Consider the following 16,843-nt stretch of genomic DNA (forward strand, 5'->3'; position numbering starts at 1 on the left):
TTGAGTGCCAAATTAAAGGAAGAGTTTGAAATTTGGGTATGCATTGGGTGATTCATATGGATCATTTAGGAACTAATTCTGCTATACCTGCAAAAGTCAGCCAGCATGCTCCTGTGACATTAGAAATGCAATGTAAAAACTGGCCAATAAATAAAACTGCTCTGCTGGAAGCTTTAAGAAAAGCTGTCTTTGAGGAAAGCAAAGATTTAATAGTATGGTCAGAAGTGATATCTATTTGTTCAGCTTTAGTGAGCATGAATAGCAGGAGACTTGCAGCATCGGAAATATCAAATTAAATATTTATCAGGGTTTGAGCCACAGAATCCACAGAATAGGATGAAACAACCATGACATACAGTAACACTGGGTCTACATCAGTAGCCAATAAGGCGTGCATATGTTGAATAACCATGTGGTTTATAAAAAAAATCATCCTCTTTAACCAGGGATAAACAAAATGTCAACTGGGCAAAATAAAAACTTGAGGACATAGAAATAGCCCAATACTAGGAAAATAATTTAGAGGTTGAGGTTGTCCCTGCTAATTACAAAAAAGACATCTACAATTCAAGTTTGCCATGTTCACAGGACCTGGAAACATTGTCAGACTCCCAATCCACTGAGCCATAAAACATAAAAGTATCAAATGAATCAGTTGGTTTCTCAATTTTTTTGAGTTGGAAGCTCAAACAAGTTTTGGGGAGAGTTCTATTTATTTGTGAAGCATAGGGACTTTGGTGGGAAAAAGCTCCATAACCTTCATGATAGAGTTTGAGAATCTGTGGCAGCACAGAACAGAACTGAAATTATAAAATTAATTTTGACAGAAAAAGTCTTCTTTCTTCATTAAAATACTATTACCTTTTTAAAAATCTATTTTAGAACTATTTGGAAGTTGCAGAAATGTGCGGTGATTTTGAGAATTTAAAGTGGACTAAAACTCAACACTTTTACTTAAAAATTACATAAATTACATAAAATTTTAGACAACCCTTGTATGTAAAGTAAAAAGTTTATTTAATAATTTTTTTTAAGTTCAATACCCTTTTTTTTATTTATTTATTTATTTTTTTAATAAAAAAGGTTTTGGGCATGTGCAAAAGGGGCATTTTTCCCTTAAAGGTAAAGAGATGTCGAACTCATGCATGCGCAGTAGGATTGGCTCTCTTTTTTTCCCCTTTACAGCAGGCTACATCATCCAAACTCACACCTGCGCAGTGTGAGATCAGGTGACGTTGCAAAAAGACTGAAAAAGAAGAATAAAGATGGTGGTGCCCGGTGCTTTCCCAGTGCTGGGACAAAGAAGAAATCAGGGACGGTGCGGGACCAGATTGAGGAAAGGTCCAGCGTCATCCAGGGATCTGCGGGATTTAAGGTAAGTGTGATTTTTTTATTTTCACCTTAGTTCTGCTTTAACAAATCAGACATCATTACTACAACATTGACTAAATATTTCTCCACCATGGTTGCCGTCTAGGCCCCCGGCTATTATTAGGTGGCTGGCCTCCCACAAGACAACATAGTTTGAGATGTTTCAGAACTTTTTGGCCTGGATTTAACTAGCAGTTAAGACAATTAAAATTTTCAGAGGTTGTGGTAGCCTCAATACTTTTATCATGACTGGTTGCTTTAAAGCAGAACTAAAACCTGTTATACTCACCTGTCTCCGTTCTGTAAAGGGCGCAACTAACTTTTTCCTTTCCTTCTTGTTTTCGGCCATCTCGATTTGGTGGGGATGTGCAGGGCATGCACAGTTCAGCAATTTTAACGGCTGAAACAAGTGATCTGGAAGGTAAGAATACTTATTCAAGATGGGACATCCCCTGTCCTTTTCTGCAATAAAGCCCTGTCTGGTCCAAGATTTATAAAGTGGAATACAACTTTAAATAAACTGTCCTTCCTAATTGTGATTAACAAAAGTAATCTTCTTTCCATCTTCTGTAGCAGCATTCAATCAGTAGATGACTCTAGAGCAGTGGTCCCTAACCTTTTGGAGCTCACGGACAATTAAATCTACAGACTCTGCGCATGTGCGGGGAGCCGTGTGTCACTCAAAGGGGAAGAAACCAGAGCCTGGCCACTCTCCCATCGCTGGTCTAAGCCTGCGATAGGAGAGTGGGCGGGTTGTGTCCCACCGTCTTGAGCCTGCGATGCGTACAGGAGACATGGTCCGCAGCTCTGGCCAGTGGGTCCCCTTCTCCTGACCCTGCTGGGGGGGTGCACCGGCCAGAGCCGCAGACCACTGCTGGTCTCTGTGCTCTCCTGGCCCACCTGTCAGATTGCCATTAGTGAGCAGCAGACCGATGGTTGTGGATTCCTACTCTAGAGCAACCCATGAAATTCAATGCTGAATACAACTTCTGAGGTCTCTGAAAATAGAATATAATCTTTGGATCCTATGGGAAAAAATATGGATGACTTTCATTGCCCTGTTTTCCTTGTTGAGAAGTCAGTATTACCTGAGTAAAGACGCAGTGTACATTTCAGTGTGTGTATGTGATAACCAGGCTGCTCCTAGGTATGTCTGTGACCTAGGTTACAGTGACTATAGTAACAGGTAAACACCCAGGTACATACACCAAGATAAACCCATTACCTGCACTATACCTCACAGTAAATTGGTAAAGAGACAAAGCTATTTTTACTTTACAGGTGAGTTTACCTTGTTAACACATCCTCTTGGAGAATATATTTACCTAATGTATCATAGGAACTCATGGGTGTCAAAAAGCAATGTGTACTGCAAGCAGTGTTATGCACTTATTTAGTTATTATTTAGTTACTGTATACTTTATTTCAATGTCTATTAATCTTATTATTGTACAAACTCATTAATTTTCTAACATATTTATCAGGTGCCCCAAATTGGTTCCTGTTTAGCTCAAGTACCTTCAAATGTTGGCACATTTGTCAATGCCATCTTCAGGTGTAAACAAAAGTGAAGTGCAAACGGTAGCACTCAACAATTAGATTCTATTTTGTATTGGTTTGGCTTTGGTAAAGTGAATTATGATTGACTGCTATAGCTTACTGCACTTTGCTACTTGCATTGTTTAATACATAGGATTGTCTTCAGATTATTAATGCCCACTGTAGTGTGTTAAACAAAAGAGATATTTTTGCAGAGACTTTCATTTTGACTTTATTTAACAAGCACATATTAAATCTGTTTTTATACACCACATGCCATTTAGGAGATATGGTGCTGTATAACGATGTAACTATATGCCTACAATGAATGTGTTGTGTAGGACAATCAATTTAAAGCAGAACTAAAGTTCCACTTTCAAAATCTGGTATCAGACAGGGCTTTATTGCAGAAAGACAGGCGATGTTCCTTCTGCAATAAAACATACTTAGCTACTATATTGCCATCGTCTTCTCTTGTCAAAAAACCACTGTGCTCCTCATTCCCCTGCAGCTGCTGAGATTGAATGAAGTCAGTGCAGGGAGGTTACATTTTCCTGGCAAGGCCAACTAAGATAGCCATGGGTCAAAACCAGGAAGAAACTGGATCAAGGACAAGTGCGTGTATATAAAAAATTGTGATCAGGTAGGTAAGATTATATGGCAGAAGGGGCATTACCAATCCCTTCTGCAATAAAGGACCTTTCTCTTTACAAATGTTATTTTCTAGAGTTTAGTTACACTTGTAAAAAATAAAAAAATTTAAAAAAAATTAAAGTGGCAAAATATATAACACCCTATCTCAACCTTTTTACCCTTGAGGAACCCCTACAATAATTCAGGTGTCAGGTAACCATCAATGAAAGCAATTTTTTGGGAGTCAATGGGTAGTAAAATACCACCAATTATAGACAACTTAAAACATCATTGGAGTCAAACAATTAGCTTCTACCAAGTGGTGTTGGTCCCAGAATCCCAAAATTTATTCATCCAACATAAAATTGTGGATCGATCAATTTGGGGATCAATCAGTTCAAGGAACTTCTAGCAAAAATGGCTTATATACATGATGTAAATAGTGGGGTGCCCTTATATTTGGCATATATGTAAAATCATGCTGTATATATCATTTGAGATTGTCACTGTGCTACAGCAAAGATTTCATACCTGGCTTTCATTTGGGGCTCTATTTAAAAAATCAGACATTCCCACAAATATTCCCTCATGGAAATGGCAGTAATTCATTCTCACAAGGGAATGATTAAGGGAATGTTGAATTCTTTGATTTCTAAACATAGCCCTTATATACCGTATAAACTACAAGGATATACACTATAGCAAATGTCTTTTTAACAAATATTTTGGAAGCGCCAAATCTCTGAAAGCTTAAACTAAATATGTGTTAGGGATGCTCAAAATAGAAATGTTTCTTTTTTTGTATCTATTACTAAACTGAACTGATTTCATCTATTGCATTTTAGAATGAAGAACTTAATGTTGCCAACTATTGTAGAAACATTGAACACTGATGTGCAGAATGTAGATGATAAAGAAGACCAAATATCTCATATTAAGGATTTATGGTTTACTTGCTGTATATGCCAAGAACGCATCAACCCGTGTAACATTTTACGCCACAAACAACACCATAAAGCTTTTTCTTTACTGGGCTATAAAAGAGGTGACAATCCGCCAGTCCTTTCCAGCCTCATCATCCAAAAAGAACAAAAAATATCTGGTATCAAGGCATCTTTTAAATATAAACAGAGAGAATGCCAAAAGATTAATCACTCCTTTGAAATTTTAAAAGAAAAAATGCTTTCCTTAACACCAAATATTAATAGAATGAACATGCCTTTAGAAGCAACGTGTCAAGTTTATAAAATGGATATAAACAATGATATTGTAAGATCTATTGCTGTTTGTTCCGAAATAAATGCGTCTTGGCAAAGTGAGATGGAAGACTCATTTGCCATTTTTAATAACTATGGACAAAGAAAAAATACCTGTTTAGTTGGCATTTTCGATGGCTATCATGGAAAATCAGCAGCGTGTACTACAGCAGTGGAGCTTCCCATTTTATTATTAGATCATATGTCAGTAGTAGATCCATCATATAAACTGACTGAAGAAGAAAAGGTCTTTGTTAGTTCTTATGATACAGTCTTTAGGGAGGAGTACAAGAAAACAGAGGAAAATTTCACAACAGAGAAAAGAAGAGAAGCTAAAGATGGTAATATTGAAGGTATACATGTAGCACATGCTAAAGCTTTCTGGCGCATAGATAGAATGTTGCAGTTAGGAAGAGGAGAGGGATCAAAGTCACGGTGGAGTGGGTGCACTGCTGTCACCTGTCTATTGGATGGGCGTACCAGTGACAAGACAGAAGATGTGCACAATGCAACACAAACACACAAAACAAGACTTGGCATGATACATATAGCTAATATTGGTAAGTACGACCTTTAGCCAAAGACAAAGTCTGGCCAAAAGCTATACTTCTGTAAATATTTATATCCTGTTTGTGTTCCCATTAGTGTTTCCCTGTTTCTTGATGGAACTGAACAGAATGTCTGCAATGGAGAGCAAATGCATCTACATTTTTTAGAAGTGGTGTGGGGTGATTTGAAAGTTTTATTACTACTATGATTATATATATATATATATATATATATATATATATATATATTTATGTATTTTTATATATAAGTTAATATTCCTTAAGGCACTTTACCACCACCTACCATGTCTTTAAAATAGCCAAGTTTTCTGGGGTAACCAATGTTGCTTTCTATGTACTCACTGCGGAGAATCCTCTCACTTCTCCTGGTCACTGGGACAAAATGTAAGGAGAAATCTTCCTAATGGAGGAACATAAAGTATTTCTTAAATTGACAAGGGAACCCTCCCCAATACTAAAAAGTAAAACAAGTTCCAAAGGAGTTCTGTAAATTAGAGGACATATCCCCACCCCCCTGTTGTAGGGAAGTTGAGAGGTGTTCTGTAGTTTAAAAAAAAAACACTTCCCAAACCATAGTTTCTCCTTAATAGAAACAGTGCATTTAGGACAGTAAAATGTGTCACTAACAGGAGAACCAGGTAAAAATAAAAGCCTAAAAAAACAATTTTTTCCATGTACGACATTTAAGGAATAGTAAGATACAGTATATTACATATTTGTTACTGGGTTTAGTTATATTATTAAAAATAGCACATATGGGTGCATTAGTAGGTGTTAAGTCATCAGATTCCTGTGAATGTTGGAAGAAAAAAGAGGTTGGTGGTGGCGGCGTCAGAAAGAGCAGTAAATGTAAGCTTTTGTAACTTTTATGTGAGCTGTGTCAGCCCTGCCTAGTTTTCTTTTGCTATATTTAGTGGTGACAGGTCTAGCATGTCATAGCTGAACAGATCTGATCCAACATGCTCCCCGCCTGTAATCAAAAAGTCTCCCTTATGCTGTTTTATGAAATATGTACTGCCAGATAAAGACATTTTAAAGCTTCCAGACTACATTATTAGCTGTGTTCTGCTGTTCAAAGTACGGAGCTAACACTGTTAATAAGATGTATTTAAGGATTTAGACAGCTTCTTGTTTTAAAATATTACTATGCTCCTAATCAGTAATGTGTATCTAATTTCATTATCCTTTCATATTGCATTTGACAGGAAGTTTGAGTCTCCACAGACTTCTAAAGAGAGTGCCTGGCAGGCGTTTTACACCTCCAGCAAGCCCTGCCAACTGCCTGGCCTGACAACATACACTGTGCCAAGCAGGTGTTCAGCTATATATATATATATATATATATATATATATATATATATATATATATATCTTGAATTAAAAAGGACCAAATAAAAGCTGATTGCTCTGTTGTTCTGTAGAAAATTCACCTTCGTATACATTCTCAGCTTAAGTGCTGGGATAAATCAACAATTTAATATGTTAAACCTTGAGGAAGCCCAGAAGATTTCAAGGCATGCACCAAGAAATGTATGTGGTTTGTTCCTAACAAGAATGGAGCCTGATGCTAGGGACCATGTAAGTTCTCTTGCAGGAGTAACATAAACAGTGACCATCCAATAATTGAAAAGAATTAGTGGAGAAAAAAAGACTGGAGGGTGGACCTGTCACCACTGGAGCTTTAAAATGGTTGATATTAATAATTAGGGATTAGAGTCAAGGTTAGTATTGGATTAAGGGGGTAGGAGGGTTAAGTCTTAATGTCTCATTTTGGGGCCTGTTAAGTCTAGATTGAGAGCTAAGTGTAAGGGGTATCCTTAGACTTGTCCTTAGCCTAGATTAATGACATTAGATTGTGAGCCCTTTGGAGATTATTAGTAATATTGACAACTGACTTTGTAAAGTGCTGCAGAATATGTTGGTGCTATATAAATATTGGCTAATATTAATATTAGTGTATGCAAACCCTTACAATGAACAATAAGCACACAAAAACTTGATCTTGTCAGAATTTCAGATCTGCCCTATGCCCCGTACACAATTCTCTTGTTGTATCAAAAAGTAATCAGCCTTCCTGGACTGGCATTACAGAATTATTCACCTTTATATTGTGGATATTTAAATAGAGAAAAATTGTGGAAAGGTAGACTAGGCATAGCTGACTCCACTTAATCCACAAAAGTGCGTGTGTTGTCAGCCTAGAACATGACTAGGGAGCTGATGGCTTTTCTGCCAGAAAAAACACTGTCTGTACTGTACACACAAGGTAACGGGATATCCTACATAGATGTACTGCCCTTTTTTTTTTGTAATAATTTGCCCTGACATATTTTGTAAGTGTAAGGGAATACATAATGGTTTAAGTGTAATAGGGTTAGGTAAAGTATTAGATAATAATGCAAAAGTAATGTTAGGTGTTAAAAAAATCATTGCAACAGTTATGAAAGTTAAGGAAGCTGCAGGATTTATATTTCAAAAGATTCATGCCAAAAACTACCAGGACAAAGCTGTCTGAAGCCAGAACTTGTGTGCTTTGTTTAGCTATCTGTAAACATTTTAGTAAAAGATTAAAAAAAGGAAGGCTCCATGCTGTTTACTCAGCTTAGTGAATGATGTAACTGGGCACAGTGGTTTTCCGATCCTAGTCTACACTGTACATGTAGGAGAATATTTGAAGGTTCCTTATAAAATGGAGCTTTAATAGTATCCCAGGAGGCTGTGATATCACCATCAGTCTTTACCACCTTGGTGGTAAGAAATGGAGGGACAGGAAAAAAATGTTTAAACTGGTATTAAATAAAAATTACCAAGAACTTTAAGGACAGGTTTACTAGGAACTAATATATATAAATAAAACTTAGATACTTCATAAAAAAGCCAGCAGCATTTTTATTATTGTGGGACGCAGTACTCCACACCAGGCTAGGACTTTTGACAAATCTGTCCCATGTGCTTTTCTTCTCCCTATACACCCATGAGTCCTGGGGTCTATTTTTTCTGAACCCCATCTCCAATCTGTGTTTTGGTCTTAACATTACAAGAAAATTTCCCTAAATCTAATTAAATGGTACCCATTACTTTTTTTTTGGGATGGCTGCTTCACAGAAAAAGACTGTTTATTATGAGTTATTTGATATCTGACTACCTACATCCCCTGAAGAAACAAGTTTTGCAAAATTCATTGGGATTTTAGGATTGATTAAAACATATATATTAATATGACCTCATGTGACTGTTTTCCAATAGACCAAATATTTAAATAATTGTATACCCATGACTGTACTCCAATTGTCTTCTCAATGTATATGAGATACAATGAAACTTTTGCCCCTTGCAATATATAATGTTATTTTTGTTAATCAAAAGACCCCGGAAAAGTAACCTGGTTTCCCTTAGGAAGCCAACATTTTGTGGGGACCTTTAGGGTCAAATTTGTATCATCAAAGCAACCATAAATATAAAACCACATTACATTTTATTTGTAAAAATCATATAAAATCTTACAGTAAAAAATTATAAAATCAAATACTTGCTGACAATAAGGTACTCAGTAAATCTCCTAATGAAAACCTCTTTCTTTCTTATAATGACATTTCTTTGAATTCTCAGTAGGTTGACAATATTTATCCCAATACAATATTTAAAAAATTATTTTTTCTAGCTACTGTATTGGGATAAATATTGTCAACCTATTGAGAATTCAAAGAAATGTGATTACAAGAAAGAAAATGATTAATGCACATGTTTTGATTAAATGCACTAAGAACCAATTGTTATTTGTAGATCTCCTCTTCCTGAGGAAGCAGACATAGATTCCGCAAAACGTATTGAAGTCGTTGGAATATCCCGTTTTGGAGAGTTTTCTGAGTACCTTATTGTCAGCAAGTGTTTGATTTTATAATTGCGTACTGTAAGGTTTTATATGGTGTTCACAAATAAAATGTAATGTGATTTTTTATTTATGGTTTCTTTGATGATATGAGTTTGTCCTTAAAATTTTGGCTTCCTAAGGGAAACCAGGTTAATTTTCCTATGTATAACATATTGGGATGTGGTCAAATAAAATTTAAGTCCTGAAAGGTACAAATGCTATGTAATCAAAAGACCCCTCTTTTTAGATTTAGGGTAATCTGATCTTTCTTGTGTACTACATAAAAAAGAAACAAAAAAAAATCTCAATTTATTATTTTAATATGATTGGTATTATTACTGTTGTATTTATTTTTTTGTGTTATTTCTCTTCAAAGGTAATATTCAGTTTGCAGTTTTTATAAAAAAAAAAAATATTGAAGCCACACCGTCTGTGTAGAAATGGCAAAGCCAGGCTTCTGTCCAAGTATATATTTTACCACAACAGGGTATACATTTACTAACGGAAAACTAGAACTCAGAAATAAAGAAATCGACAGGTTTGCAGGTTAAAGGGTAGTGGATTAAAGTCTAATATTAAGCGGAAAGAATACAAATTGTGCTAACACATGTAAAAGATTATTCCATTAACCAGCAATTTTCGCAGTGAAGAATTTTCTGCGATTTTCATTATGTCTCACTATCTCCTCTGCAGCTTGAGACACTCCACACTCCATTCTCAGGAAATACTTTGATCTTGAACGTTTATGATATGTGTAATGTGTGGAAAAAATAGACACTGAAAATGTTCTTTTATTCCAAGCATTTCCTTTTTCTAAAATCAGGATGTGTTTGATAATGTTCCTTGTAAATTGAAGATTTTACAATATTGTAATTTACATAAAAATGTGGCTTTAAATAGACCATCATTTTTACTTCTTAAAAGCAAGTTCTATTCAAAGGAGAAAAAGTATTTTACACCTATTATCATGGGCAATGTCTACACTTTTTTTTTTGCCTAGCCAGTAGTTTGTCCTATTTACCATTTTTACTTTAACCTGAAATTTGAGACTCTTTTCTCAATTAGCACAATTATGTTTCCCCATGGCTTAAATATTGCCAGCCCTGTGTGTGAACTCTGATGCTGCCTAAATACCCCTTTCCCAACAACACCTGCAAAATTTAAGAAAACCCTATCATCAGGGCATTTATTTCCAAAATAGTATGAATTGAACATTTTTTTATGCATGATATTTTTCTGTGAAATCCTCGCTCACCCAAAGCCTGTTCACACCAAAAGCCCTAAAACTGCTGCTTAATGAGCCATCCTGGATGATAGATTTAGGGGCTTTTTTAGACTCAATTGCAATCCCATCCTCCCCTATTCAAGTTACGGGCCTGATTTTTTAAAGCTCTCCAAGGCTGGAGAGGATGCGTTTTCATCAGTGAAGCTGGGTGATCCAGCAAATCTGGAGTAGATCTAGTCCAGGATTCAAAACATTTGCTAGCAAATAGCAAATGACTTTGAAGAAATCCATTCCAGGTTTGCTGGATCACCCAGCTTTATTGATAAAAGTGTATCCTCTCCAGTCATGAAGAGCTTTAATAAATCAAGCCCAATGTGAGAGACTGGAAACCATATTTTGCATGGAGTTGCACTTGCCTGGGAGCTGCCAACCAGTCACACCACCGGTGTCACTGGGTTCTTAGAGTGCTCATTCAAACCACATTCTATAGCAGTCATTCTCTATCATGATTCTTCCAGAGGTTGCTAAGGGTTCCCTAAACTGTGGCGGATTGACTTGCCAATTGATAATGCCTGCAAAGTTCTGAGGCCAACACCACTTGGCATAGCTGGCTTCATGACTCTAATGGTTTCTAGGTATGTATATAAAGTTGTTATCCTAGCCTCCATGGCGGGAAGGAGGGGAGGTTCTTTCCACTGGCCACTAGTTTAAGAGGATTTTTGTTTTAGTAGTGGTTCCCGAAAACCTGAAAATTATTTGTTTTTCATGGGTAAAAAGTTTGAGAAAGACTGCTTGATAGTATTTCTTTTTGTTCCTCCCGTGACAGCTTCATAGAAGGTTTTGTTAGAAGAGATTTTGTAAGAGTAGCAGGGCTTTTCTTCCTCCTATCAGAACCTCCATCAAGTGAATTGAGCAGCACCACAGTGGCTACACTAAACTTTAACCCAAATAACCTGAGACTAGCAGTCAAGTAGCAGTTCCTTGTTTATCATACTGCAGATTTGCAGCTATAAGGTTATAGGCAGAGCAGTGTCTAGGCACGCTCACATACCATGAGGTGCACTAACATGTCTAGATATTACCAGTAACATAGCACACTTAAACTTTTTGAGTTGTGGTCCACTTTAAAATCCATGTTTTGGTATTCTGACTTTTTCTTTTTCTGGTAATTAACTTGTTCTATCTGCCCACATTCTATAAACATTTTAAGTGCTGATTGTTGAACTTTTACATTTTCTAGACCTATGAGGAGGAAGTACGCAGAAAGCACTACTTGGGGAAAAGGTTCATGTTAATGCATTTCATATATTTTCCTTCACCGATAATACAAATGTGATAATGAAGTGGCAAATTAGCCTTGAAGAGACTCAGTATAGGCTGAAAGAACATAATATTCTGCTTTCTTACTTAACATGCACCACTTGATCTCTGGTATTAAGGATTTCAGGTTGACTGCCAAATAAAGTACTTATGTTGGGATTAGTGACAGTGGAATAACAGTTTGTTCCAAGATAGTTTGGCTTAAATTTTCAATTCAGCAATGCTGTGCAAGTGGCTGCTTAATGAGTTTAAACAATAATCTTTGGAGGCCTTTTAGTTATCTTCCAACCATACCAAAAACCCCTTAGGATGGCAATGATCTTTTCTAACATATCACTCTGTAGATTTGCATATCCTTCAAATTGAGAACAGCCAACTAGCATTGTCTCAACACCTCACCTGCTTAATAGGTCTGGCTTGAAATGTTTCAGGTACAGCTGGGATGATGCCTGGTCATACACAAAACACATCATAGTAGTTATTAATGCCAGCTGGCAAATCCTACAGAATGGGGTGATAACTAGGGATGAGCAAGCAAGTTTTTAAAACTCGATCTCAAGGCGAATTTGGCCGTTCTCGCTTAGCGAAATTGTAAGCGAGAATAGCCGGTGTAAATTCACAGATCGAGCTCGATTTAAAAAAAAAAAAAAAAAAAAAGATTGTGGGCTGTGCTGATCAATGAATGCAGCGCCGGCTGCACTAATTGATCAGCTCAGTGTGCGATCCCTGGCACTAGAGGTTAAATGGGTTACAAGTTTCCCCATTCAAAATCTCTAGTGCTCTCTTTTTGGCTGAGGAAAGAGCTGCAAGAATGATTGCAGCTCTGAGAATCCACTGCGATCCCGGAGCACTAGAGGTTAACTAACCTCTATTGCCAGGGGATCGCAGTGGAACTGGGCCGCATTAATTGAGAACATTGTCCGATCCCCGGGGCTCTAGAGGTTAATTAACTTCTAGTGCCCTGGGGATCGCAAACAGGAGGATTCCCAGGGAATCCCCTGTGAATCCTCCTGTTATAATTTTCTCGATCTTCCGATGGTTTCGCGAAATCGGTTTGCCGAAATTTCGCGGAACCATCAGACGTTCGAGGAAATTTTTGCGAGAATGCCAGAGGCGCATCCCTAGTGATAACGTAGAATGATCAAAAGAATAATGGGATGTCATACTCAACCTGTTGCCCCATTACCCTCAAAGGAGCTAGCAGATGAAAAAAGAGTAGGCAGGTGGACATTTTTCTTGTCTCTTGGCAGACTGAGTAGCATGATCTCTAGAACTATCAAAAAAAGCCATTCTCAAGGATTCTTTCAGACGTGGCCTGGGGTATCTTGAGCTGTGGCTGACTGAACTCCTAGAGGATGGTGCCAATGTAGTTCTGAAGCCAATACCTCTTGGCAGTCCAGCTGCAAAAAAACAAACAAAAACAAGGACCTTTTAAGCTGTCGGTAAAGGTGGCATTCTCACCACTATTGTATGGGGGACATCCTGGCAATTAATGTAAACAGCAATATTTCCATTGATTGATTATAGCAGGAGTTACCCAACACCTGAATTATTTCAAGGGTTCATCAGAATAAAAATGTTGAAAAAGGCGGGTCCAAGAGGGAAAAACTAAGTCATCTGGATTCTAGATGCTGGAGTTAATCTAAGAGAGTTTGAGTGGTAGAGTTTCCTAGCTGGTCCTAAAAGGATACTGATGATGCCTGTTAGGGATTGAATACAATAAAAAACAAGTTGAGAAATAATAAAAACTAATTTTGGGAAATCGGGGTGTGGTCATTGTGGTCACTCACCATAAATGAACGCCTTGTTTCAAATAAGAAAGTGTTTATGTTGATGGTTGGTTGGTTTAGATTTAGTCAGGTATGTCATCAGGTGTGGCTGTTCAAAGCACTAGGATTTTTCCCAGAATTTTTCCATTAGAGGCCACAGAATCAACATATAAGGCTCCATTTGTAAAGGAGGGAATCTGAACCTCATGGGAATCTGCCAGGCTCATGTGTTACAATGGCAGTAATTGATTCCCACGAGGGAATGTTAGATTCTGTTTTAAAAGATTCCCCTGTTGGAGCAAATTTGTACCAGGGTTTTTTTCCTTCTTCTGGATCAACTATGTTCATAGGGTTTTATTATCAGGGATATGTTTATTTCCTAGTGGTTGAACTTGACGGACTTATGTAAACCAGACTTACTATGAAACGATGAAAAGTTGAGCCCTTAAAGAGGCTTTCAAAAAAGAGGGTCTCAAAGGCAGGACAAGGCAGGAACAAAAAAGGAAATGTTGGATTTTCAGAAGTATCTGCTCCTTCCTTTAGTATAGAACTAATGTTTTTGGAGCAGGGAGTTTATTCTGTGCCTTAGCAATTTTGATTCGACTGCCTGATGCTGATCACAAGGTTAATCAGGTGAGCCACTTGTACAACCTTTTTTTTTTATTACTCATTCATCTCTCATGATGTTTATATGCATTTATATAGCATGAAATGGCTATTCCAAATCTTAAAATAATAAACATTTTTAATGAATAAAAAAAATTATATGAAAACCTCCCTTGCTAATTTTACACCAAAATCTCTTATTACAGGAAACCTCAAAGCAGTTTTATGCAGGAATGGTAAAAGTTACTGCCTTACTAGAGATCACAGCACTCGCAATTCTCAAGAAATGCAACGAGTCCTTAAATGTGGTGGATCTATCAGCGCTAACGAGGACTGTGGGTTAATTGAGGGATGCAGCAAAGTTACTAGAGGACTTGGTTTCCATGGTGACCCAAAACTGAAGACTTCAATCATCCCAGCACCTTACACAATTTCTATTCCAGTTTATAGCACGTGCCAGTTTCTCATTCTTGCATCAAGTGGCTTGTGGGAAGTGTTTGGAGAATGTGAAGTTGTCACAATGGTACAGAACCTACTTGCAGCATTTTCAACGCACCCACCTAACACTAAACCAAAAGATAACACCAATGAAAACCTTCAAGAACATAACATGCAGGAAAAAAATAACGTAGAGGTGTCTGATTATCTTGAAGATGAAAATAAAAGATTTGAAATTTTAGGCAGCGTTTCAGATTGTGAAAACAGAACAGAAAAGTCTAACAATGCTAACATTCTCCTAACAGATGACGTACGCAGTGAGGCTACAGCTTATGTTTGTCAGCAGATTATAAAGGCTGCTGTATTAGCAGGATCCCAGCAAAACATTACAATAGGTCTTATACTTCTACCTGGATGTGTCCAAGCTAAATTGTAGATCACCCTAGTATCTGATTCCATGTTATTAAAGGAGATGTAAACCATAGCTGGGTGATATTTTGTTTTCTATAGCATTGTGTAACTTTAGAAAGGTCTCTGTGTTTTGTATGTCTCTCACTTTGAAAGCAGGTTGAGATTCCTGATGGTGACAACAGCAATACATGCCCATGCAACGTGCCTTCATCAGGAATGTATGAGACTTTTTTTTTTTTTTTTTGGAAGATTAAAAACCACATTTGGATATACATTTAATACTTATATGCTATTTTAATAAATCCTTTTAAAATGATCACAGTGTTGACTAGCAAACAATAAACCAATTCATAAACACTTTCATTTATTTACATTCATTGCACTAGTTTGCATATATTCAACCCTGAAATGAAAAAAAATATATCTTGCATTATATATGTTCACTAAAAGTAATAAAATCTGTGTTTTAATGCTGCCCAGGAGCTAAAATTGTTGGATATCGTTAGTAACTCCCAACAGTAATCTGTAGGTGGGGCAGTGGCACTAGGTCTGCAGATTTAAAGAATTTAGGTCAGCAGGATGAATGGATTGTCAGATATGTTTGTTGGTAAGTTTCTGTGAATAGGTTTCAATTGTATATTTAGCTGTTTTGCTGGACCTACCATTTAAAGAAAGCAATTTTGGTTTGGAAATGTAATTGTTCTAGATCTTTTTTTTTTTTATTACATTCCTAACTAACAATCGGACACACAGTAGCCCAGTGGTTAGCACTCAGGTGCAGTGCTAGGTCCCAGGTTCGAATCTTGGTCAGGACACTATCTGGATGGAGTTTGCAGGTTTTCTGTGTTTGAGTGGGTTTTCTCCCACATTTCAAAAACATGCAGTTAGGTTAACGTGTTTCCCCCTAAATTGACTATATTAATGACATTAGATTATGAGCTCCTTTGAGGGACAGTTAGTGATATGACAAAGTACTTTGTAAAAGGCTGTGTACTATCTCAGAGCTATATATTAATACTGTATAATAATTTTACCTTACTTGAGGTTTTTAGCATGGTATGTGTTTCATAAAGAAAGTGGAACAGTCAGTATATTTTAGGGTTATGTTTTTAGGTTAATATTAAGTTAAAAATACATTTTTTAATAAAGTTTATAGCCTTGGTGTAGAAAAAAAATAAAATGAAAATTTGATTAGAATAGCTAGTGTCCATAAAGTAAAAATGGTGCTACAGAAAGGCCAAACACATTTTACAGCCGGTAGCCTAGTCTACTTTTGGGAATTACAAGGACATGACCTATTGATAAAGTGGAATGCTCATAAAGGAAAATCTAGACCAATTTTAAACATTTAGGCTCTCACTTAATCTGATTACACTCACACCATATGGTGAAAATGAAATTCCAGGAGTGCAGTAATTCAAGTCTTGAAAAAAAAAATTAAATTTAGCTGAAAGAACATAATTTAAAATGAACATTATGCGTGCAGAATTGTTTCTTTCTAGAGGGTAAGTTAGTTATCTACAATCAGTTTTTTGGTATATTTTTGAATGGAACTGAACTTCTCTCAGACTTTCATTTCTACAGGCCAATTTATTGTATTGAAATTGCTTACCAATTGCTTTTATTGCATCAGCTTCTCACGAACACTGCAGCAAGTCAGTAGAGCTTCACCCAATCTGACAAACGCACTTCAGGTTAAGCATAAATTCCAATATTTTGTGGAGAGCCATCCCAGAAGAATGGAACCTGGTATGGCTGCAAAGGGGTGGCAAAGAGACAACGTAATAAGAAAAAGACTATTGTTTTGTAATGGGATGTTCATCAAACTCATATAG

The 16,843-nt window shown here is 36.7% G+C and overlaps 1 protein-coding gene across 1 annotated transcript; it reads left to right on the forward strand.

The window, feature by feature from the left end:
* Positions 1 to 2,572: 2,572 nt before the first annotated feature.
* On the forward strand, positions 2,573 to 15,359 carry PP2D1 (protein phosphatase 2C like domain containing 1). Its single transcript, XM_072412422.1, has 3 exons — positions 2,573 to 2,652; positions 4,389 to 5,359; positions 14,366 to 15,359. The coding sequence occupies exons 2-3, from the start codon at positions 4,390 to 4,392 to the stop codon at positions 15,031 to 15,033; spliced, it is 1,638 nt and encodes a 545-aa protein (XP_072268523.1). The 5' UTR covers positions 2,573 to 2,652; position 4,389; the 3' UTR covers positions 15,034 to 15,359.
* The last annotated feature ends 1,484 nt before the right edge of the window (positions 15,360 to 16,843 follow it).

This window comes from Pyxicephalus adspersus, chromosome 5 (assembly GCF_032062135.1).
Source record: "Pyxicephalus adspersus chromosome 5, UCB_Pads_2.0, whole genome shotgun sequence".
In the NCBI taxonomy this organism is placed as follows: domain Eukaryota; kingdom Metazoa; phylum Chordata; class Amphibia; order Anura; family Pyxicephalidae; genus Pyxicephalus; species Pyxicephalus adspersus.